This window comes from Stenella coeruleoalba, assembly GCF_951394435.1.
Source record: "Stenella coeruleoalba genome assembly, chromosome: 15".
NCBI lineage: Eukaryota > Metazoa > Chordata > Mammalia > Artiodactyla > Delphinidae > Stenella > Stenella coeruleoalba.
Genome location: NC_137161.1, coordinates 20,808,509 through 20,832,860, shown reverse-complemented (window position 1 = coordinate 20,832,860; position 24,352 = coordinate 20,808,509). Strand labels below are relative to the sequence as shown.

The 24,352-nt window shown below is 47.0% G+C and overlaps 1 protein-coding gene across 3 annotated transcripts; it reads left to right on the top strand.

Moving 5' to 3' along the window:
- The first annotated feature begins 2,006 nt into the window (after nucleotides 1–2,006).
- On the top strand, nucleotides 2,007–24,116 carry ACTR5 (actin related protein 5). 3 transcript variants are annotated; one of them, XR_013831678.1, is made up of 10 exons: nucleotides 2,007–2,447; nucleotides 3,632–3,861; nucleotides 5,797–5,966; nucleotides 9,742–9,959; nucleotides 10,634–10,816; nucleotides 16,429–16,545; nucleotides 17,271–17,410; nucleotides 18,468–18,600; nucleotides 21,025–22,170; nucleotides 22,269–24,116. XR_013831678.1 is itself a non-coding variant. In XM_079945858.1 (9 exons), exons 1-9 carry the CDS (start codon nucleotides 2,049–2,051, stop codon nucleotides 21,280–21,282), a joined length of 1,848 nt encoding a protein of 615 aa, XP_079801984.1. In that variant the 5' UTR covers nucleotides 2,007–2,048; the 3' UTR covers nucleotides 21,283–24,116. The 3 variants fall into 3 exon arrangements, 1 of the variants encoding a protein (XP_079801984.1); XR_013831679.1 differs by having other exon boundaries at nucleotides 22,247–24,116; XM_079945858.1 differs by having other exon boundaries at nucleotides 21,025–24,116.
- The last annotated feature ends 236 nt before the right edge of the window (nucleotides 24,117–24,352 follow it).

Below are 24,352 nucleotides of genomic sequence, written 5' to 3'. Positions count from 1 at the left end.
GCATTAGACATTTTAGATTGTAGAACGTTCCCATCAAAACAGAAAGAACTACTGAACGCCATTGGTCTAGTGTATCAGTCAGTTTTTTCCTGCAATAATGTTGCATAGCAACCCCAGAATTTCAGTGGATTATAAAAACAAACATTTTTGGTATCCATGGAACAGCTCAGCTTTAGGTGGCAGGTTGGCTGGACTTGGTTCCAGGCTACAGTTTGTGTTGGGTTTTCTCCATGTGTCTCTCATCCTCTTTAGACTCAGGGCATGTTCTTCTCATGACTAACAGCAGGAGAGTAAGAGGGCGGTCTAAGCCACACAAGCACATTTGAACCCTCTGCTCAGATCATATCTGGCTCACAGTCCACTGGCTAAAAGTGAGTCCCATGGCCAAGCCCAATATCAATGTCTACGGTGAGAGAGGCCCAACAAAGTTACATGGCAGATGGTATGGATGTTCACTCCTGTATTATCCTATTATAGAGGAGTGAAGAACTGGGAACAATAATCCAATCAACATCGCCTATACATAGTGCTTCCCTCCCCCCCCCTTAAAAGGTAATACTTTCACATGGTTAAAAAATAAAAAGTATATGAAAAAGTATGCAGTGAAAAAGTCTCCCACACCTGACACACTCACCTTGTCCCTTTCCTTTACAAACTCTTTTCTTAGTTTCTTGTCCATCTGCATGAAAATACAAGCAAAAACATATATATTTTCTCCCCACCCCCTTTCTTAAAGGGAGTTCCTATAAACTGCACTGCCTTATTTCTTTTAAATATATATCTTGGAGATTTTTCCGTATTAGTATACTTAGATGTAGTTCTTAAACTTACATTCACTTATTTTCACTCTGTTCTGCTCCTCCCCACTTTCTCAGTTTAATGATGGATTCCTTCAGATGTCTGAGAAAACGGCTTGTGTTGAAAGGCAACACCTTTAATCTGATTTTGCCACTAACTGGCTCCCTATTTGGCCTAGAAATGCTCCTAGAGGTTCTTGAGAACGTTTTGGGGTCTCATCTCTTGCTAAGGATGTTTATTTACAACCACCTTTTATAATTAACTTGCTTTTATCTCTCAAACTGTTCCAGAGCTGGGAGGGTAGAGTCAAGGCAGCTGCTCTAATTCTTGCAATCCCCTTGGCTGGTGGAAAGGGGGAAACAGGGCAGGGGAGAGCGTGCCCAGTCCTTTTAGAGCTAAAACTAAGCGGGTGTGGGGGGCCCGGTCACATTACCTCCACTCCCACCCTCATTGGCCAGAACTGAGTCACATGATCACAACAAGCCAAATGACCATGCGGGGGAATTATACCACTAAAAGGAAGAAAGAGAATATGCACATAGTAGGTAACAATTAGCAGTCCTTTTCTCAGCGTTTGAGGTCTGTGAGAGGGTACAGTCTGTAGGTCTTAATAAATCTATTTTAAAACTTTATATTGTATTATAAAATATAACACACGTGCAGAAAAGTGCACAAATCGTAAAGAGGACGGTTTGATGAATTTTCACAAAGTGAACACGCCTGAGTAGCGAGCTCCTCGGTCAAGAAATTGAGCGGTCGGTACCCCCGAGTTTGTTTCCGTGACAGCAAGGCTAACGGCGACGTAATCATGTGGGGGCAGAGCCAAGGGCGGTTGAAGATGATACCCAGCAAATAGGGCGTGGCTAAGCGGAATAGGGAGCCCCGCGGAGCTCATTTCTGGAGGCCAGGAAGGGGCTAGGCCCTTAGCGTTACGCGCTCGGGGCGGGGCTTCCTGGCCCAGAGTCCCGGCTACAGCGAAGGGGCGTGGTCAGGTCGGATGTTGGGGACGAGGTTAAGCCACAGCCAGAGAGGGCGGGGCCTAGCGATCCCGAAGGCGGCCTGGGCCACCAGGGGCGAGTTAGGTGAAAAGGCCGGCCGGGCTTAGAGAGGAGAGGAGGCTTGGAGAACCCGCTGTGATGCGCGGGGGCGGAGTCTCGCGCGATCTGGGCGGGCGCTGCGTTGGGGGCGGGGCTTCGCGCCATTTGGGCGGACGCTGCGGCGAGGGGCGGGGCCAGTGCGCGCGCTCCAAGATGGCGGCGGCCAGTGCAGCCGGGCCGCCTACGAATGTGTTCCCCTTCCGCGATGCCCGCGCCGCGCCGGATCAGGTACTGGAGGCCGGTCCGGTGGCCCACGGGCCACTGCCGGTGCCTCTGGTGCTGGACAACGGGTCGTTCCAGGCCCGCGCAGGCTGGGCCTGCCCCGGGCCGGACCCGGGCCCCGAGCCCCGGCTGCAGTTCCGCGCCGTGTGCGCCCGCGGGCGGGGCGGGGCTCGGGGCGCGGCGGGCCCGCAGGTAGGCAACGCGCTGGGCAGCCTGGAGCCGCTGCGTTGGATGCTGCGATCGCCCTTCGACCGCAACGTGCCGGTGAACCTGGAGCTGCAGGAGCTGCTGCTTGACTACAGCTTCCAGCATCTGGGTGTCTCCTCACAGGTGAAGGGCGTGGTGGGGTTAGGCTTGAGGGGAGGGGTGAGGTCGTGTCCCCGCTCACAACGCTCTCCGAGGGATAATAGTCACTCCAGTAGTTCTGAATGTCATTTAGTCATTGATTTAGTCAGTCGGTCAAATATTAGGCGCCTAACGTGTGTTAAGTCCTGTGCTAGGCGCTTGGGGTATGGCAGTGAGCAAAAACAACGCCCTTTTCTCTTGGAGCACATATTCGGGCTCGTTTGTTAATACATTAATTTATTATCAGATATGTATTGAGCATCTACTCTGTGTCAGGCACTTTTCTAGGTGTTTGAAATAACGTCCGTGAACGTGACACGAAATCTCCTGTGCTTATGGAGCGGGTGTGGAAAGTCGCTCTAGTATGAAAAAACAAACAATAAACGATAGAATTAAGTAGTATATTCTGTGGCATGATAGAAGGACAGGAGAGGGTTACATGTTTTCAATAAGATGGTTAGGGGGAGGACTTGGGAAGAAGGTGTTGTCTGAGCAAGGACTGAAGGAGATGATTGAGGGAGCGATCCTTGTGAATATCTGAGGGAATAGTATTCCGGAGAGAGGGCACAGCCAGTAAAAAGGCCCTGAGGCAGGAGTGTGCCCTAATCCTAACTGAGGGCAGCCAGACTGAGGGGAAGGGTAGTCAGTGGAAGAGGAAGTCGGAGAGGTAGTGAGGGGACAGGTCACACACACGCTGAGTGAAATGCGGAGCCGTTGCAGGGTGTTGAACAAAAAAGGGACGTGACTTATGTTCCAAAAGGATCACCATAGCTGCTGTATGGAGAATGGACTGGCCGGGGTCATAGGGTAGAAACAGGGAGACCAGTTAGAATGCTGTTGCTGTTAGGAGGTGAGGGATGATGGTGACTTAGATGAGGAAGGAGTTGAGGATGTGGTAAGAAGCAGTTGGATTCTGGAGATATTTTGAAGATAGAGCCAGATGATTGGCTGACAGTTTGGCTGGGGCTTGACTTAAGTTGACCCTACTTTCATATTTTCCAAAGCAACTTCCAGGAGAGATGGGTGTTTCACAGTTGCTTCTGATCCAGTGTTTTGATTGGATACCAAAAGCCAGTTGAGCCCTTGCAATAAGGATTTCTGTTTCTTTTTAGGCATTAAAAGGAGTATTCTCTTAGCACCTACCAATTTACTCTTTTCTTCCCAAGTAGGGCTGTGTCGATCATCCCATAGTTTTGACAGAAGCCGTGTGCAACCCACTGTATTCACGACAGATGATGTCCGAGCTTCTCTTTGAGTGCTATGGGATTCCTACGGTTGCCTATGGAATAGACAGCCTCTTCAGCTTCTACCACAATAAGCCAAAGAACTTGATTTCCAGCGGGCTCATCATTTCATCTGGATACCAGTGTACACATATTTTACCCATCTTAGAAGGGAGGTGAGTTGCACTTATGGCATTTGGGCACTGTTTTGAGAAGCATTCAGGAAACGTTTGTTGGGCACCTGATTTAAAGATGGAGTGGAAAGAGGAAGGACAGGACCATGAACTGGCCTCTGGGCTTAGTTCTGACCTCCCTCACTGTGTGAGTATAGATGTCACTTCATCGTCCATCCTTTGTGACCTCCTGGATCGAGTTGGGGTGGATGGTCTCTGAGGTCCAAATCCATAATTCTAGAACTTTATGGTTCTGACTTAATGGTGAGATGGCTGACACCATACCTGTAAGCAGTAGGTACTCAATAAAAATGTTCTGAGTAAATTATTTAAATAGATTTAATTTAGACTGTTGTGTTCTGGAGTCACTTTTTAATAAGAGATTTTTAATTTTTTAATTTAAAGCTATTTAATGACAATTATTTAGACCTTTCTTTTTAACTACTGTACCTGGTACATAATAGGTACTTAATAGATGTTTTCAAGTTCTATAAAAGGTGAGGGTAGTTTCTGTCATGTTTAAAATCTTCTCGTTTTATAGCTGGGTTTTCGTTGTCTGTTAAAGAGACTAGTCTGGGGAGGGAGGGATAAATTGAGAATTTGGGATTAAAAGATGCACACTACTATATATAAAACAGATAAACAACAAGGATTTACTATATACACATAGGATTCAATATCTTGTAATAATCTATAATGGAAAAGAAACTGAAAAAGAATGTATATATAACTGAATCACTTTGCTGTACACCTGAAACACTGTAAATTAACTATACTTCTATAAAAAATTAAAAAAAGAGAGAGAGAGAGAGACTAGGCCAGCCTCCTGCTCTCCTGAGAAGGTTTCTCTTTGCATAGAGATAGAGGGTGTGTAAGTAGTGAGAGAAGACCTGGCTTCGGGATTGAAAGCCTGGGTTTGCAGCTCTGCTGAGGTTGAGGTACTTAACTTCTTCACTTAGTTTCCTAACATATAAACTTGGGAAAAACTGATTTCTCAGGGTTACCTTGAGAATGAAATGAGATAATGTAGGTGATGGCACTTTGTAAAACAGTCTGAATATTTAAGTGAAAATAAATGCTGTTGAATTTATTTATTCCCTGTAGTGGGAATTTCTCTTGAAGTTCTTACAAAAATTTATGAAGAGAAAAGTAATTCTTAGACATTACCAAACACTCCTGCTATAGAGTTTTCTATCTTATATAACCAGAATATGCAGAAATTAAAAATAATATTGTTATTTTATGTTATGTTATATTGAGAGAAAGTGATTTTACCCAAAGGCTAAGAAATGATCAGATTGGGGCATATCATGTTCTATGCTGGCATCTGCTGGTGAGGTGTGATATAGCAGTGACATTTTAGTACACAGCAAGTTCCTAGAGCTCTGCTCCTCTAACTTTCTCATATTGAGAAAATAAAGGTACTCTGGTTCTCCTCCCCTTCACTTCATGTCAGAGGGACCTGGTTCTCTTAGGAGATTACAGTAAGCCAATGTGTATGTGATTACTTAATGTGTTTGCATAAGTAGAAGTGGAGTGTCTAGGGGAGAGATACTCAAACTGTGGCCTACACTAGAGGGACTTGGGAAGCTTGTCAAAATGCATATTCCTGGGGAAAAATGCATATTTCTAGGCCCTTCCCAGAGCAGATGAGTCCTTCCGAGATGCTTGCCAGGAAGTTATCTTCCGAGATGCTTGCCAGAAATTAGATGTTCATGTGTCTGTTTGGATGTGCTCTAGGAATGCCTGCATTGGGTAAGAGGTTGCACTAAGGCAACTTTAAAGTTCCTTCCAACTGTTAGGTTTTATTTCCCCCAGCTGGTCAGTTGCCTCCTTATTAGTCTACATCAAACTATCCTCTGCACTAGTGCACGTGCTCCATATTCTCTCCTCCACATTGCCAAAAATTTCAGTGCTGTTTCCATCCCTTGGTTGTAGGTTGGATGCTAAAAACTGCAAACGCATCAACCTGGGAGGAAGCCAAGCAGCTGGCTACCTCCAGCGTCTCCTGCAGCTGAAGTATCCTGGGCACCTGGCAGCCATCACTCTCAGCCGCATGGAGGAGATCCTGCACGAGCACAGCTACATCGCTGAGGATTATGTGGAAGGTACAAAGAGGATGTTTGCTTGCAGCTTTCGAATGTTGTCTACCTTTGGGGTGTTCCTTAAATTGTTCCCAGGGTGACTGTTTCGCTCACTTTTTTCCTCTTAGTACTTTTTAGCATTCCCTTCCCTTTTTGGTATTTGTTTTCCTAACAGACTTTTTCAATTAATTGATAACTTGCATATGTAGGTTCTTTTTCAACATTGTTTTGGCTACTCTGGTTCCTTTGCCTTTCCATATAAATATTAGGATCAGTTTGTCCATGTCTACAAAAATGTTCTGTTGGGATTATGATTGAAAGAACATTAAATCTGTAGATCAGTTTGTATATAAAACAACAACATTCTAAATGTAGATTCAGATATAATGTTAAATCCAGATTGGGGAGAATTGACATTTTTTTTTTACTACGTTGAGGCTTCTAATCCATGAACATAGTATGTCTTTCCATTTATCTAGGTCTTTATTGATTTCATTCATCAGCATTTTATAATTTTCAGTGTATACACTTGTACATGTTTTATTAGATTTATGCCTAATTATTTCTTTCCTTGTTTTTTTCATTTCAGTTGCTCATTGCTATTGTATAGAAATGCAATTAATTTTTGCATGTTTACCTTGTATCCTGTGACCTTGTGAAATTTACTAGTTCTAGTTTTTTGTAGATTCCTTGGGAATTTCTAGGTAGACGTGTCATCTGGGAATAGGGACATTTTTATTTCTACCTTTCTAATCTGTTTGCCTTTGTTTCTTTAGGAGTGGTAAGAGTGGACATTTTTGCCTTGTTCCTAATTGCTGATCTTGTGGTGGGGAAAGCCTTTTGTCTTTCCATATTAATTATATGATGTTACCTCTAGTTTTTTTTTTTTAACCTCTAGTTTTTTTGTAGATATTCTTTATCAAATTGAGGAAGTTCCTTTCTGTGCCTAGTTTTGCTGATCATTTTTATCATGAATGGATTTTGAATTTTGTGAAATGCTTTTTCTGCATCTGATATGATCCTATGGTGTTTGTGCTTTGGACTGTTCATATAGGAGAGTATCATGGTTGCTTTTCAAATATTGAACTAGCCTTGATTTGGGGGGGTAAACCCCACTTATTCATGTATATTATTTTTTAATATATTGCTGGATTCAATTTGATAAATTTTATGAGGTTTTTGTGTATATTCATGAGGAATATTAATCTATACTTTTCTTGTACTGTCTTTGTCTTGTTTCGGTATCATGGCAATGCTGGTCTTATTAAATGAGCTAGAAAGTGTTCTCGTCTGCTTTCTGGAAAAGACTGTGTAAATAATTGATATTTTTTTCTTTAAATGTTTGATAGAATTCTCAAGTAGAACCATTTGAGCCTGGGGATTTCTTTTTCTGAATGAATTCAGTTTCTTTAATAGAAGTAGGACTATTTCGGTGATGGCATTGGTGTCTTCTTTTTTGCTTTAGGTTTATTTTGCTCTTTTTTTCTAGTTTCTTAAGGTAGAAGCTTAGATTATTACGATAACTTCTTTTTAATATAGGCATTTAAAGCTTGAATTTCCCTCTCAGCAGTGCTTTATCTGCATTTCACAGATTTTGGTATGTTATGTTTTCTTTTTTACTGAGTTCACATATTTTCCAATTTCGCTAAGCCTTTTTTATTTGGAACCATTGATTATTTAGAAATATATTATTTTATATCCAAGTGTTTGGAGACTTCCTTGTTATCTTTCTGTGGTTGATTTCTAGTTTAATTTCATTATGGTCAAAGAACTTATGTTGTCTGGTATCAGTTAAACTTGTGAAGATTTGTTTTAGGACCCAGGCACGAGCTGCTTTGGTGAATATTCCACATACACTTGCAAAGAATGTGTATCCTGCTGTTGTTGGGTGGAGTATTCTGTGATGCCATTTAGGTTCTATTGGTTGATGATGTTGTTCAGTTCTTCTATTCTCCTCTTCATTTTCCATCAAGCCATGTTGATTATTAAGGGTGTTGAAATCTCCAGGGATAATTGTGAATTTTCCCATTTCTCCTCTCAGTTCTGTCAGTTTTTGCTTTCAAGTGTCTGGAGCTCTTTTGTTAGGTAAACATTTAGGATTCTTACTTCTTCTTGGCAATTGATCTTTGACCATTATATAGTGTCCCTTTTTTTTTTTTTTTTTTTTTGCGGTGTATGGGCCTCTCACTGTTGTGGCCTCTCCCGTTGCAGAGCACAGGCTCCGGACGCACAGGCTCAGCGGCCATGGCTCACGGGCCCAGCCGCTCCGCGGCATGTGGGATCTTCCCAGACCGGGGCACGAACCCGTGTCCCCTGCATCGGCAGGCGGACTCTCAACCACTGCGCCACCAGGGAAGCCCTAGTGTCCCTTTTTATCCCTTGCAATTTTCTTTGCTTTGAAGTCTGCTTGGACATTAACATAGCCACTCCAACTTTCTTTTGATTGGTGTGTCTTTCCGATCTTTTAATCTACCTGTATCATTATATTCAAAGTAAATTTCTTTTTTTTTTTTAACATCTTTATTGGGGTATAATTGCTTTACAATGGTGTGTTAGTTTCTGCTTTATAACAAAGTGAATCAGTTATACATATACATATGTTCCCATATCTCTTCCCTCTTGCGTCTCCCTTCAAAGTAAATTTCTTAATAGTTGGGTCCTTTTTTTAAAAAAAAAAAAGATCCCTCTGTCAGTCTCTATCTTTTAATCGATACGTTAAGACCATTTCCAATTAATTTAATTCTTCTTATGTTTGGGTTTAGGTCCACCATTTGATTTTTTGTTTTCTGTTATTCCTTCTCTTTGTTGTTCTTATTGCTCTCTCTTGCCTTCTTTGGGTTATTTGAACATTTGAAAATTTTTTTTTGGTATTCAATTTTAATATGTCTACTGTGTTTTTCATTGTATATTTCTCGTGTAGGTTTTTTTAGCTGTTGCTCTAGAGATGACAGTAAACAGGCTTTTCACAGTCTGTTTTACCAGTTCAAGTGGAACATGGAGGTGTCAGCATGCCAGAGGCCCCCCCCCTTTTTTTTTAACTTATTTATTTTTGGCTGCGTTGGGTCTTTGTTGCTGCTTGCAGGCTTTCTCTAGTTGCTGCGAGCGGGGGCTACTCTTCATTGTGGTGCACGGGCTTCTCATTGCGATGGCTTCTCCTGTTGCGGAGCATGGGCTCTAGGTGCGCGGGCTTCAGTAGTTGTGGTGCGCAAGTTCAGTAGTTGTGGCTCGCGGGCTCCAGAGCACAGGCTCAGTAGTTGTGGCACACGGGCTCAGTTGTTCTGCAGCATGTGGGATCTTCCTGGACCAGGGCTTGAACCCATGTCCCCTGCATTGGCAGGTGGATTCTTAACCACTGTGACACCAGGGAAGTCCCCAGAGGCCCCTTTATCCTTCCTCCTTTAGTTGGACTTGTCTTCTGTGTCGCATCTACATACATTGGAAAGCCATCAGACGTAATGATTTTTACTTCCAATTGTCAATGTATTTTAAGGAGCTCAAGAGGAGGTTAATCTACTATGTTTAATCAGATTTTCATCACTTCTGTTGCTTTCCCTTCATTTCTGGTGCTCTAGATGGTATCCTTTCTGTCTGAAGAACTTTATTTAGCAATTCGCTCAGAGCAGGTGTGTTGGCATTGTGTCTGGGTCTTATAGCTGCATTTCGCCGATTAGGTGGCTTCAGAGATGGGATGGAGTGTGCTTCCTCCATCTTACCCGCACCTGGAACCCTGGTGCCGACTTTCTAATCTCAGTGCTATTAGTGTTTCCGTTTCCTAACTTCCAAAATCATTCTGTTGAAGAATTGCAGAAATGGCGGTGCCCTGATTACTATGAGAACAATGTCCACAAGATGCAGCTCCCGTTTTCCAGCAAGCTCCTGGGCAGCACCCTGACCTCCGAGGAGAAGCAGGAGAGGCGGCAGCAGCAGCTGCGGCGCCTGCAGGAGCTCAACGCGCGGCGGCGGGAGGAGAAGCTCCAGCTGGATCAAGAGCGGCTGGACCGGCTGCTCTACGTGCAGGTGACAGCGTACCCCCCAGGGCGGGACCTCAGCCTTGCTCCATAAAACGCATCATGCATCTTTTTGACCTGCGGTCAGGAAGGGGTCTGAGGGGGGGTCATCCATGTAGAGATGGTGCGTGTAGAGGACGGTGTAGCAGCAGGACCTGAGAGCTATGGACCTGGCCTCGCTGATTTATTTTATCCTTGTGGTCCCCTTTGTTTGATTTTTAACTTTTGGTTTAAGTGTAGCACACGTGATGCAAAGCGCACAAGTCTTAAGTGCCCAGCTCAATGAATTTTCACCACTGAAACATGTGATGTATCCAGGTCAAGAAATAGAGCATTACCAGCAGCCCAGAAGCCTCCCTCAGCCTCCTCTTAGTAACTTTCCCATCTCTTCTCACCCAGAAGCTAACATTTCTGACGTCTGTCCCCATAGATGAGTTTTGCTTGCTCCGGTGGTGCTGAGATGGTGATGCGTGGGAGCCCAGAGATAGCTGGGGAGGAGGGCTTCATTGCGAAGCTTTGGTGGTGGGGGAGGGGGTGGTTCCATGGGGGGGCAGGCTCAGGGAGCTTGGGGAGCCCTCTGCCGCCATCGTTCTCTGTCCAGTTTCTAAGTTCCATCTCTCCTTCCCGTGCGTGATTGCCCCGATGCACATCTTTGAGGATGGATTGTGACTGCTCGGCTTACAGGAGCTCCTAGAGGATGGCCAGATGGATCAGTTTCACAAGGCCCTGATAGAGCTGAACATGGACTCCCCGGAGGAGCTGCAGTCCTACATACAGAAGCTCAGTGCCGCAGTGGAGCAGGCGAAGCAGAAGATCCTTCAAGCAGAAGTCAGCCTCGAGGTGGACGTGGTGGACAGCAAGCCAGAGGTACTGCGGGCCTCGGGAGGGAGGTCCCGCGGGGTGGGGTAGAGCAGGGGTCCCCAACCCCGGGGCCGCAGAGCAGGAGGTGAGCAGTGGGCGAGAGGGTGAAGCTCCATCTGCCGCTCCCCGTAGCTCGCGTTACCACTGGAACCATCCCCCCACCGTCCGTGGAAAAATTGTCTTCCATGAAACCGGTCCCTGGTGCCAGAAAGGTTGGGGACCACTGGTGTAGAGAGAAGAGCCCTTTCTGAGGGCGGGAGGAGTGTCTGGAGAAGGCTGACATCAAAGGGGTTGTGACCAGACTCGGGGGAAAGAGAGCAGAGTGGTGTGTGATATCTACGGGTCGGGGCAGGGATGGCACTGACCTTGTACCAACTGAAGTTCTGAGCCAAGGGGTTTCAGCCGGTAGAGCTCTGTCCCCCAGGAAGGGGATGTGTGCGAGTAGAGTAGGAAGAACATACACACGCCTATCGTGTGGCCCATCTTGAACCTGAACCTGCCCCTCTGATGGTTCCTGGGCAGTTAGTCATATGCCCCCTTAACTTTCTTCTGATCTTCTATTAAATATATCATGGTTGCTCTTTCATTCACCTCCCTTCCATCGCCATGCTCCCTAAGGACAGGGATCTTGCTTCATGTATAGTTTAGGAATTTCTTACAGCCGCTAATAGCCATGCTCAATAAGGTATTTGTGGGTTGATTTAAGATCAGCCTTTTGTTAGTTACTAAACACTAACTCTTTGATCTTCTCTCTCCTTTTTGTTTCCCTGCCAGTGGGCTGTTAGTGTTGATGTGGCCAAAAGGGCAGGTGGTGGGGCTGAGATAGGATCCTGGGTAATTCATACCGTAGCACTGGGCCCTGCATGGTGAAGGGGCTGCCTGCAGGTCACACCTCGGCCCCAAGTCACTGGTTGGCTCTCCTGTCTCTAGAACTGGACGAAAGTGTTAATAATAAGTGGACACATTGTTGCTGAATCTGTCATCTCTAGAGTGCTAAAACAAAGGAACTTGTTCATTGCCTTATGACACTTGTGGGGCAAGATTAGCCAGTCCAACTGTTGATTTTTGTTTTTAAATCAACTTTACCTATACGTTTAGAAAGAAACAGTCTTGTGGAAAACTCCGGTTTGCTGCTGGGTGTAGTGTGGTGCTTACCAGGGACCTCAGGGCCGTCCTTGGCTCGGCAGGCAGCCTGCTTTGCAGTGACTGTGTCTCAGCTGGAGGCTGACTCTCGGTTCCTGCTCTCAGCCTCACCTTCCCCACCTCTCCGACAGGCTGCAGACCACGTGAGGACAGTGACTGGCCATGAGCATGCGTGACTGCTGAAGCAGATCCTGAGTCAGGCTGCCTCGGCACAGCGTACTGGATCACTGAGATCCAGGGTAGAAGTGCTTCGACCACCATCTTATTCTCGCACAGCGTCCCAGATCAGCTTCCAGAGAACTAATGTGCCTTTTCTAGTTTGCTCCTTTTCAGGTCTGTGTTTCAGATTTGAGCTGTTGTTTCCTAGGATCCAGATCCACATTGCTTTTGTTGTTTATTCATCTGTACTCAGTTTTATCATGCTTAACAGCATGTCCACAAGACGTCAGCATCTTTATATCAGAGATGGACCACTAAGCCACAGGCACGTGGGGGAGTTCAGATTTAAAAAGAAAAAACAAGCAACTCTGAAGATGTGATTCCCAAACAGTCGGGGAACCCGTTTTTCCTTTTCTTTTTTCATTTTTCTGCATTTGTTACATGCCCTGATTCAATCACTCTTTATTCATTCAGCAGATACTTATTAAGTCCCTACTTTGTTCTGTGCTCTAAGGGAACATATTCAAATTTCTCTGGGCTTGGGGCGATTTTGAAATGCTGTACTTTAAAAGGTTTCCCTACGTACAACAAATTTGATGAATCGATCTGTCCCCAAAGCTTTAATGGTCAGGGTGATTGTTAGAGATTAGATCGATTACAGTAACATTCATGGAATAAATTTGGCCATGACATTGGCCAGCCAGTTCTACCTTTCAAAAAGTATTTGTTATATTTTCCAACAATATAATTCTTTTAGAATGGAGAGAACAGATTTATGTGGACCACAGTTCATATTGAAATGCAATCTAAGCAGTAATGGCTGCACTGGATTAATATAGATACATTTTTTAACTTCCAGTGTTTTCTAAAATCCATTTTTTCGGGACTTCGCTGGCGGTCCAGTGGTTAAGACGCCATGCTTCCAATGCAAGGGGCATTGGTTCAATCCCTGGTCGGGGAACTAAGATCCCACATGATGCACGGTGTGGCCAAAAACATAAATAAATAAAATCCATTTTTTCCTACAGACCAATCCATGCCAGCCCTCGGTATTCTGCAGGTATTCGATGAGGATGTTGTAAAGGAGTAGGCTTCCTTTTGAATACTTTTAATATACTTTTAAAATTTTAAATACTTTTAATATACTTTAAAATACCTCCTAATGAAGTATTTAAACTAAAAGATGCTGATTTTGCATCGCTACGAGCGCAGCCTAAGGGGATGGGGAGGTGGGAGCACAGCTTTCGAGCACCCTTGTTTGTTGGAAAAGACAATGGGCCTAATACAGAAAGTGCTCTGGCCTGACGATCCCAGATCAGAGCTGCCCTTTGCTTGTTTTTATGCTGCTCCAGGCTGTTCCAGGGAACCATGCTGCATCCTCTCTGAGGGACTTTGGCAAACTTGCTCTGTTCAGTTCCAAGAGAACAGTCATATTTACGTTCCCGCATGCCACCCAGTACACGTGGAGACCCTGGCAAACCCTAGGGGGAGAGAAACCAGCCATGCTAGAGAAATATGTTCTGTCTTAGATGCGTATTGTCGGCATTGAAATTACCAGCTTTGTTCCTCTCTGTGAATCATATGAATTGGGATAAGGAAAATATCTTTTTATCATTTTTAGTGAAGCTAGAAATCATCTTATTTTTAAGGTGAGATGCTTTTGAATATAGCTAGATATGAAGGTGGATAATAATAGTTTTGTCACAGCTGAAGAAGCCTTTTGAAGCCCAGACATTCTGCAATCCTCTTTATTCTAGAGAAATTTGAGGGTTGCCAGGGACTAGGGGTACAGAGGTGACTAAGACGCAATTCCTGTCCTCCTTGGTACCTCAAAAAATAGGGCTACAGAACCATACTCAGGCTGTAATAAAACTTATCAAGTGTGGTGGTAGATGTGTGTGGGAATACAGAAGGAGTTTTGAGAAAGGATTGAGGTGTTTGAGCTGGGCCCTGAAAGATTATTTGATTTCAGCAGATAGCAAATGAGGAAGGAAGGACATTTTAGATGGAAAGAAGCACACGTGCGGGGAGCAGGGCACATCGGGCACAGACAGTGTGGGAGATGAAGCTGGAAGGGAGGCCATGGCCACCTATTAAGGTCTTTATCCATCGCCCGGATACTATCCTTCAGACAGAGCTTTTGAAGTGTGCTGAGCAAGGCAATAATCTGATGAGATTTTATTTTAGGAAAATAACTGGCGGCAGTTGGGATGATGGCTTTAGGGAGAGGCAAGGCTGGAGGTGGGAAGACAGGATTAAAATGTGTGTAGTCATCCAGAAGAGAGCTGATTTTTGTCAGTGGCCTGGAGTTTGTCAGTGGCTGTTGGGGTGGAAGGTGGAGGACACACTTCCAAGGTCGGAGCCAAAGATCCTGGTGTCGTTCAGGAGTGGCAGTCGCTGATGATAACAGAACATGTGCCAGACTCTGTGCTGGGCGCTTGTGCAAGTATCATCTTGATTAATTTTCACAATTCCCTAAGTACTGTCTTCATTCCCATTTTATGAATAAGGAGACTGACATTGAGACGAGGAAAGAAACGTGCCCAAGGTTGCACAGCTAGGAGCAGCGCAGCTGGGAGACCCGAGCAGTCCGGGTCTAGATTGTCTCCGGTCACTGAGGCTGGGTTGAAAGGCAGCAGGGGGAGGTGGCGCTGGGGACTGAGCTTAGGGCGACGATGAGCTGGCTTCTGAGCCCATCTCTGGAGTCTCTGTGGGACACCAGGCAGGACTGTCCAGGACCCAGCTGTGGAAGGACCTAGACTCACACAGGGAGTGGGGAAAGAAGAATGCCTGGGGAAGGCCACTGCTGAGGGGTGGGTGGAATCGAAGGGAAGAGTGTTATGAGGGGTTTAAGACACCTGCTGACCGGTGACAGAGGGATGGCCTGGTAGCGGTCTGGGGCTCTCTCTGCTCCTGCCTTACCAGAAGCCCGTTTCACGTATCTGCTGCTACATAAAAAACACTCCACACTTAGCAGTGTGAGGCAACCACCATGTTAATGTGCTCATGAATGTGATGGGTCAGGAGTTCAGACAGAGTGGAGCAGGGGACTCTGGGACCTCAGCTGGGAGGACTTGGACAATTGGGAACTGAACTCTCTGGAGGGTTTTTTCACTTCCCTGGCATCTGGACTGGGATGACTCAGAGGCTGGACTCCACAGACCTGAGCACTCACACGCGGCTCTCCGTGTGCTTGGGGCTTCTCAGCGCGGCCACTGACTTCCAGGAGGGAGCTCCTGGGAGGGAGGAGCCGGAGAGCATATGTCAAGGGGCTTTGCCTTGTTTAAGAGTGACTTTGCGTTTTACCTTTGCAGCTGATATGAGTAGGTTCTAGGGAAGTATAGTTAAGTACTCTGAATTGTGTCGGTAATTTACGTTCGTCATGGATTCTGAGAGTGAGGAGGGCTGTCCTCTCAGGCAACCTTGGCGGTTGGTGTTGAATCTGCTCGAACCCTCCCAGGACGCCGTCTCATCAGATAGTCCTCTCTACAGTAGCTGTCACTGTTAGAGCCTCCTTCCAGGGAATGCAACAGAGTTCCTTCCTGAAACTTCTCCCCTTTGAGTCCGGAAGGTACAACTCATCTGCCTTTCATGTGGGAGGATGACAGATGCCCGAGGACATCATCCAGAACTATCCCCCCACCCTCCCAACTTCATTTGTTCAGGTCAAAATTAAAGGTGTCCTAAACCCTCAATTAGGAACCATGCTGGCATGTCTAGGCCCCGCCCAGGGTCATTGTCATGGAAGAGGAAAGCCTGTTCTGCAGGCCTCCACATATGGGAGGCATTGGGCCACCTTGGAGCCTTTAGTCACATCCCCAGCCCAGTGGACCTGCCCTCAAGGGAACTGATTGCTAAGCCTGTTAGTGTTGGCACATATGTTTATTAATTATTGAGAGATTGACTTGATTTTGCCCATAGTCTAAGCTGCTTTGTAGGACACCAGCTCTCACACCCTCTCCCCCAGAGCTCTGTGCGTGGTGGTGTGACAGGTGCAGGCAGACAGTCCTCCCCGGGGCGCCAGGCTGGAGCTGCCCCTCAGAAGCCTTCAGAGAAGGCGGGAGTTGGTGAGGCTTGTCTCAGTGGGAAGGGTAGGGGATAAGAGCGAAGCTCATCCCTGGCTTTTTAGTCTTTTAATCTTGTGTTCACGTGTGTTCCTTTTTTTAACAGTTCAGAAACTTTTTCATAGTTTTTATGTATGGATGTACTTTTAGGACGTTAGGCAAGATCCCAGTTCTTTTTGGTGACAGTGAACTCATAGAACTAAGGCTCACTGAATTACAGGTTCTGTCCACTTGTGTTTCTTCTCTTCTCAGACCCCTGACCTGGGGCAGCTCGAACCATCTCTGGAAGACGTGGAAAACATCAACGATTTTGAGCCCTTGTTTTCGGAGGAAACGCCCGAAGTGGAGAAGCCGGTGACCACGGTCCAGGTTGGCCTCCCGTAGCCTCCACCTTGCTTATGCTTTGAAGCTTAACATAAATGACCAGTCAGGTTTAGTCTGCTTCTTTAGGAGTACTTTTCCCTAAAATACCAGTTGTATTTTCTAGAAGGGAGAGTCCCAGTACCGAAAGCTTCCGAAGTCAGGGTTTTTTTCCCCGCCGTGGTGATTGTTTGGGGTTCCAGCACTAAGCTCCGTGAATCTGTGAGAAACAATCTCCTCGGTGGAAGCATTTGGGCAACTAACTGGGGACTTTAGACCCGAAGACCAGCTTCTAATGATTTTATTTACATTTAAGCCAGTGTCATAATGCTTCATCCTCATTTGGGTCTGTGTTTCTGTCATTACAATGGCAGCCAGGTAGACTGGCGTGAGGCTGAGACACACCTGGGAGAAGGCCTTCTCGGCTCTGTGGGCACTGGGGACTGAGCCAGGCACTTGGTCTTCCAGTACCAGCCTTTCTCAGCTGCTCTTCACCAAGTCTCTTTCCCTGCATCTCAGGGACCATTTCATGAAGCAGATGTGTAGCGGTTTATAATCCAAAGGTTGAAGAAGGTAGAAAATGGAATTATCAGATCAAGAGAGTTGGGGAGAGGTTATTCTGGCACAAAAGACAGAAGCTATGTTGGAATAAGAAATGCAGTTAGAAGAAACTGGCAACTGGGATGTTTGTTCTCATGGCCTAAAAATATCTTCTAAACCTTGGGTTTTTAAAGCCCGTGTTTAACTTGGCAGCATATCATCAGCTGTTTGTTGGGACAGAAAGAATTCGAGCTCCAGAAATTATCTTCCAGCCGTCTCTCATCGGGGAGGAGCAGGCTGGCGTAGCTGAGACCCTCCAGTACATTCTGGACAGGTGAGGCTGAAACTTCTTTCTTTTACGTCTATTTTCCTGAACCATTTCCTTGAATTTTGAATTGAACAGTGGATTTGTTGGCCGGGCATCTCCTTTTCATTGACTTGCTGCACTCAGATGGTATTCTTTCTCTCTCACCAAGCGTGGCACAGAGTTAGGGCTCTCTAATTCATTTCTGAACGTGTAAATGCTTGATTTGAGGAGCTTTAAGAGTTTCTTTCAAAAATTTGGGCAACATGATATATGTGCATTGACTTTCCTATAGATCTTCACAGTATTGCAGACTAGTGATTCTAAATCACCCTAAAAACGTGCAGAACTTAGTTTTTTTCCCTACCTTGCATTTTATTTATTTAAGAGTTTGCATTTCTACAAGAACATGCCTCCCCCGCACCCGTTTATACAGGTATTTTCCTGCAGTGTGAGTTTTCCTAATACAAGTTGGACAAGTAGGGAACACGATTTTGTGGTACTCTGGTTGCTATTGGTTAAAACAGGGTGGAAACTTACACCTAGCAAGGAAGAAAAGCCATTGCAGCTACTTAGAGTGGCTTTGAGTTTTGTCTAGCAGTGGGTGGGAAAGTAAGCAAACACAAATAAGATAAAACTAGTAGTAAAAAAAAAAAAAGCACAAGTGGAGAGATGGGTCCTCAAAAGGAGAGGCAGAACTTCTGGGGGTGACAGAAATGTTCTGTATCTTGGTTGTGGTGATGGTTACTGTGTAATGGTTACTGCTGCTGATGGGTATATAAATTTGTCAGACTTCATCCAAATGTATTTAAAGTAATCCTCAATAAAGTCAGTTTTTTAGAAAAACATGTGTTAGAAGGGCATAATATTTTAATCATGCTAAGGAAATGGATTGACCATTCAAATTAAGGTTTTGGCTAGCTATTTGGAATTCTGTAAAGACACAAATGAAAAATGGAAGGCTTTTTTTTTAACTTTTTGCAGAGACATTATCTGTTTTGTACTGAGAGCTTGCATTTCCACATCCAGATTCTCTTCCAATATTCAAGTTGGAGGGACTAGAGCAGAGGAATCGTTTTGTCCCCAGGTACCCAAAGGATGTTCAGGAGTTGCTGGTTCAGAACGTTTTCCTCACTGGCGGGAACATGATGTATCCTGGGATGAAGGTCAGAATTGAGAAGGAGCTGTTGGAGATGAGACCCTTTCAGTCTTCCTTTCAGGTACCAATTGTCCGTGTAACCAGCTGTTTCGAAAATAGCCTTAATTATTTGTTTTCTGGTTACAAAAGTAGTAAAGTGTAAATGAGAAAAATTACTTGATAATTCCATCATCCAGAGATAGCCACTATTAACACGTTTGTGGCTTTCCTTCTGGTCTTCAGTGTATGTTTAATTTTCTTTTTTTTTTTTTTTTACTTTTATTTATGTATTTATTTATTTAATTTTGGCTGTGTTGGGTTCGTTGCTGTTTGTGGGCTTTCTCTAGTTGTGGTGAGCGGGGGCTGCTCTTCGTTGCGGTGAGTGGACTTCTCACTGCAGTGGCTTCTCTTGTTGCGGAGCGTGGGCTCTAGGCGCATGGCTTCAGTAGTTGTGGCGATGGGCTTAGTTGCTCCGCGGCATGTGGGATCTTCCCGGACCAGCGATCGAAACCGTGTCCCCTGCATTGGCAGGCAGATTTTTAACCACTGAGCCACCAGGGAAGCCCTGTGTTTAAAGCAGAATGGAAATTGTATTTTATGTATTTCTTTGTTTTAATTGACAAAGGAAGGCCTGCATATAGTAAAAGTTCAGAGAGTACAAAAGAGTGTACATTGAGAATAAGGCATTCTCTAGGAGACTGGCTGGGGAGATTTTTCTTTCTTTCACATATTTTCTGCACATTTGAGTGTATACTGCTTTGTAACCTGAATTTCTTAACCTGTCCTGAGCATTTTCTCCCGTGTCATTATTCTTCTAAAAAACTTAAAAACATGACTGTATGGTGTGGTTGCCCCACAGTTTTATCTACCAAATTCCCAATCACCAAGAAACATGGTCTGAGCTCCTGTTGCGGACCAGGCACCTTGGGATGCTGAGATGTCCTAGACACCAGATGCCCTGGCCCCAAGGAGCTTGCTGTCCGAGGGGGCAGCAGTCAGATGAATAGGCCGGGATAACCCACAGCGTGAGGGGCATACAGACATAGGCACCTAGGGAAGGCTTCTTGGAGGTGAGTCTTCTGAAGATGAGGAGGTGTTTGCCAGGTAGAGAGTGTGGAGGGCTGTGGGGTGGAGAGAGCACTCCGGACAGGGCCTAGCAGGAGCAAGGGCTCGGGGGCCGCGAACTTGTTGAGTGGTGAGCAGCTGGGTGTGGCTGGGGCTCATGGCTGTGAAGAGGGGTGGGGGAGGGGAGTGTGCAGGGCACACGTGGTACAGAGCTTCCATGTCCTGCTGGGGGCTTGGCTGTGGCCCCCTGTGCCGCACGATGTGTTGTGCGTTCAGGGTGTGGTCTCTGGGCTTCGGTCCTGACTCCGGCCCCGCCGTCACTGAATTTTGCCAGGCCTCAGTTTTCTCCGCAGTACGGAGGAGATCGTCCTGGTGCCTGTTACCAGCATTCAGCGCGCCTTGCCTGTCAGGTGCTCAGCACAGAGCCTGCGTGTGATAAACAGACATCAGCTGCTGTGCTGAGGGCCCCTAAGAACACTCCAGGTTCCACGATTCGCTAGAAGGACCCACAGGATTCAACATGTAGTCCTCATGGTTTATCACAGTGAGCACTTCTCCGGTGCAAGGAGTAGAGTGAGCGCCTTACACTCGTTCTGTCACCGACACTTTCTAAGCCAGAGCGGTCGGGGCTTTTGTGACGCTGATTTTGTTGATGGTCCCTTCTCGCAAGTCTCACCCTCATCCTCCTCCATCTGTGCTGATTCCACCTGCCCTTTACTTCAGAAAGTTCCAAAACCACCATTCCATCCTGGGACTTATATGGGTGGGGCAGGGAAGAGGGAGGTGGGAGGTCAGACAGGCGACTCCAGAGGAGGGGAGGCCCGACCTGAGCTGGAACGTGGTCCGCCCAGTGCTCAGCTCAGCCTCGTTGAGGGGCACTCACAGGGCTGCTGACCCCGGCCTTGCTCCCCTAATAAGCAGTGGAAACCGAGCGCTGGCAGCATCATGGAGAGCCCAGGTCAGCCTCTCTGCTCTCATTTCCCCTGAGGCTCCTTTGCCCCCATGGCCAGAGCCACCTCGCATCAGCCTCTGCTTCCCTCTGCTGGCAGAGAGGGGATCAGGTCCAGGAAGGCCTTCCCTCCAGGTCTCTCCACCTGACGGCCTGTGGTCTACAGCATGGGGCAGGAGGCAGGGCAGCTGGTCCCTCTTCCCGCCAGAGTGGCAGGTCTGATATTGGTAGAGTAGCTGCTAACCGCGTATCCGCTGAGGTCGTGTCCGGTGGGCTCTGCATGTTTGCGCGATTTCTTGAAGAGTCTGGAGCATTTCACTCAGCTCTCCTTGGAGGGTGCAGAGGTAGTCCTGCCCCGTCTTGGAATTAAAGGGGACCCTCCTGCGTGTGTATTTCTGGGGATAAAATGTAGGGGCTGTAGCTGGCCTTGCTGAACATTCAGTCCTCGGACCCTGATGGGAGACGCCCGTCCAGTGACTGCTCATGTTTCAGGTTCAGCTGGCCTCGAACCCTGTGCTGGACGCCTGGTATGGTGCTCGCGACTGGGCCTTGGACCACCTGGACAACGAGGACGTCTGGATCACCAGGAAGGAATATGAAGAGAAGGGAGGAGGCTACCTCAAGGAGCACTGTGCTTCCAACGTGTACGTCCCCATCCGCCTGCCCAAGCAGGCTTCGCGCTCCACAGAAGCCCAGGCATCCGGCAAGGGCTCGGGGGCCAGCGGAGGCGGGGCCGGCGAGCAGGCATAGCAGATGGGCCCCTCCAGGGACCTTGGGCCACGTCGGCCAGTGTGACAGGACAGTGACTCTGCCAGCTGTGTCTAGCCCGAGTCTGCTGGGAACATTTGGCTGCAAGATGGATTTCTCCTGGGGAGAACAGTTTAGCGCCACTGGGAGTGACCCTCTGCACCTGTGTTCTTTTGGGGGCGTTGGCGGTGAAGGGACTTTAGGTGGCCTGCTGCCTTTGCTGAGCCACGGATGAGCCATAGCCTTCACTTCCCGCAGCAGTGAATGAAGACAGGGTGGGGGACGGAGGTGTACAGTCTGCACAGGCTTCCTTCTTACCACATTTTAAAGCCTTTCTTGTTTTTTAAAAAAAATCCTTTAAATTTTATATTGTCAGTGTAGATAGTCTTCTAAATTTATTCCAAAATTGTGTGAATGCCCAGCAGATGGAGTTCTTTCACATACAGGTAAAAAGGTAACATTTGTGTCCTAAGAACCATCAACCACGAACTCTCAGGGGCTAGAAATATTTCCCTCCTTCTTCTATTTCTGCTTAGAAATAAGGAAAAGGGGGCCCAAAGAGGGGAACCGGATGGTACGAAGTCACTCCGTTAGGGCCTGCCCAGTGCTCACTTCTGAATGGACAGGTGTGGGGCTAGTGGCCTGACTCTTGTTTGTACTTTCTTTGCTGGAAACTTTTCCACGATGTGAGGCCTTCCTACAGTTTTTAAAACTTCTCTTCCTGTGAGTGTGTTGGCTGCTTAACTTTTCAGGTCTTTCCGAAGAGAGAAACAGACTGGAAAAGGTGAACCGTGGAGCCTTTTCAGTTTAGCCACAACCTCACATTCCCTGGACCTTTGCAGCCTCATCGTAAACAGACAGATAACCGCTCTCTTATACAGAGATTGCTTGGTGAGAATTTTAACTCTCAAACATACCCAGTGCTTGAGCCCAGAAGGCTCCAGAGCTGCTAGCGTCCTTGTCACAGAATCCATACGTTTAAATCCCAGGGGATGTCTGGCCCAGCCCTCTGAGCAGGACACTTCAGAACCAGTCTGCTGCTGCAGTTCACCGAGGACGGTCACCTGCATCTCCAGCTCTCGGGGCTTCGAAACCGAAGACCGGGAAGGGCCAGTGGTGGCGGGAGATCCAGGCTGACTCAGGGCCCCCCACGGCCCTGCTGGGGAGCCCCAGGCCGTCCACGGCTGGGGCTGAGGCCCGGTGAGATGGTGAGAGCAAACGGGAGCTGCCGAGAAAGGACAGATGCGAAGAAGGCAGGCCCGCCTCCTGGGAGAGGAGTTGTGCTGACTGCCGTAGGCCTGGGGAGACAGTGGTCTTTCTCCCACAGTCAACATTTTAAACAGCCTGAACAGCAGTGATGAGGTGGAAGGATTGCCCTGGAAGTCCAGCCTTGGTGAGGAAGGACCCTGGGTGGGCAGGTAGGCTGGGCTACAGCGTAGTCCAACAACAAGTGTGAAGCCGGGCCTAGTCGGGGTGCCCGTAGCCTGGCACTGAGGAGGTTTGGGGCTGCGGTGAGGCTGGACCTTGAGCTCTCCCGCTTTATCTCTAAGCCCTCACTCACACTGAGCTTGCCGTGACCTCTGTGACGCCTCTCAGCCCTTCCTCACGCAGACCACCAGCAGCACTCATCACTGTACCGAGAGCTTTTTCTCTGCCCCCAGATGGTCTCCTATAGACTGTAAAGCGTTCCCCAAGAGCAGGAGGAGGGTTTCATTCAGCTTGGAGTATCCACAGCCCAGTGCTGGGCCGGCAGGGTGCTGTGGGCTCACAGGATTTTGAATGAATGACCAACTGGTTGTGTAAATAAATGAATGACTAAATCTGTGAACAAAGACAATTTGAGACTAGCTCGTCCGCTCTGTTGAGAGGAACAAATCAGGGGTCCACACTGAGGGCTTCCCCTTAGCTGGGGAGCCTCACTCATTGAGACATCTCAAGTCTTCCCTGTGACCCTGCCAGGACTGTTTGTGGAGAGAAGGTGGGTGTGACTGTAGCTGAATGATCTGAGGGCAGCCGTGAAGGAATAGATTCCCATAGCCCAGCTTCGGGCTTCTGTCTGGGTTGTGGGAGGGGGAGATAGCCCAGGGGAGGGCGAGTCTGGCATGGGGGGTCAGCCCGGCTCTGGGTTTGAGTCAGAGCATCCCTGAAGGTTGGGTGGCCACCTAGGGTGATCAGGGGCCTCTCTCCCCAGCTAAGATGTGGTAAGGGTGTCCCTCCTTTTGCCCCCACTGCCTTCCATTGGCATTTCTGGAAATAAAAAGTTTTACCAAAGCAACAAAGAAGGTGAAAAGGTAAGAAAATGGAAGTTAAGAGTAATATAAGTTAAAATATAGGCAGAGAACACTAAACCAAGAAATGGAGAAACTGAATTCATACAAATACTGTATGCAAAGATGATTTCATGCCTACCTAAGGGATTAAATGAGTAAGATGAAGTTTATCATTACAGAACTTTGTAATTAAATCATTTCCAGATAATTAGAAAATGGTAGAACAGAGGATTACAAAATGTAGGCAGAGAGACTGGCTGTTCACTAAAGCCATTTCCCCTTCCTTTGGGCACACAGCTGCACTACATTTCCCAGCCTCCCTTGCAGTCAAATAGGTAGCCATTGACTTACGGCCAGTAGGATATGGACAGAAGAGATATACACCATTTCCAGGGCTGGCTTCCATGAACCTCCCACAAGAGCCTCTCTTTCCCCGTCGTCTGGCTGAATAGAGAGCTGTCTAAGGCCCAAGAGGAGCACGAGGCCACAAGATGGAGGGAGCCGCATCCTTAAATGACTGCTTGGAGCAGAGACCCTGCAGATTCTTCAGTGCGTGAGAAATAAACTTACTGTGTTAAGCCACTGAGAACTTTGTATTAATCTATTACCGGACGCGCAGGCTCAGCAGCCATGGCTCACGGGCCCAGCTGCTCCGCGGCACGTGGGATCTTCCCGGATCGGGGCACGAACCCGTGTCCCCTGCATCGGCAGGCGGACTCTCAACCACTGCGCCACCAGGGAAGCCCTTTTTTTTTTTTTTTTTTTTTGCGGTGGGGATTTGTTAAGGAGGAAAGTTTTTAAAA

Excerpts from the sequence above, each read along its gene's own strand:
- ACTR5 (XM_079945858.1), top strand. The coding sequence starts at position 2,049 with ATGGCGGCGGCCAGTGCAGCCGGGCCGCCTACGAATGTGTTCCCCTTC. Across the intron at positions 3,862-5,796 it reads TTACCCATCTTAGAAGGGAG|GTTGGATGCTAAAAACTGCA; the intron begins GTGAGTTGCACT and ends CCTTGGTTGTAG. Across the intron at positions 17,411-18,467 it reads CTCCAGTACATTCTGGACAG|GTACCCAAAGGATGTTCAGG; the intron begins GTGAGGCTGAAA and ends TTTTGTCCCCAG.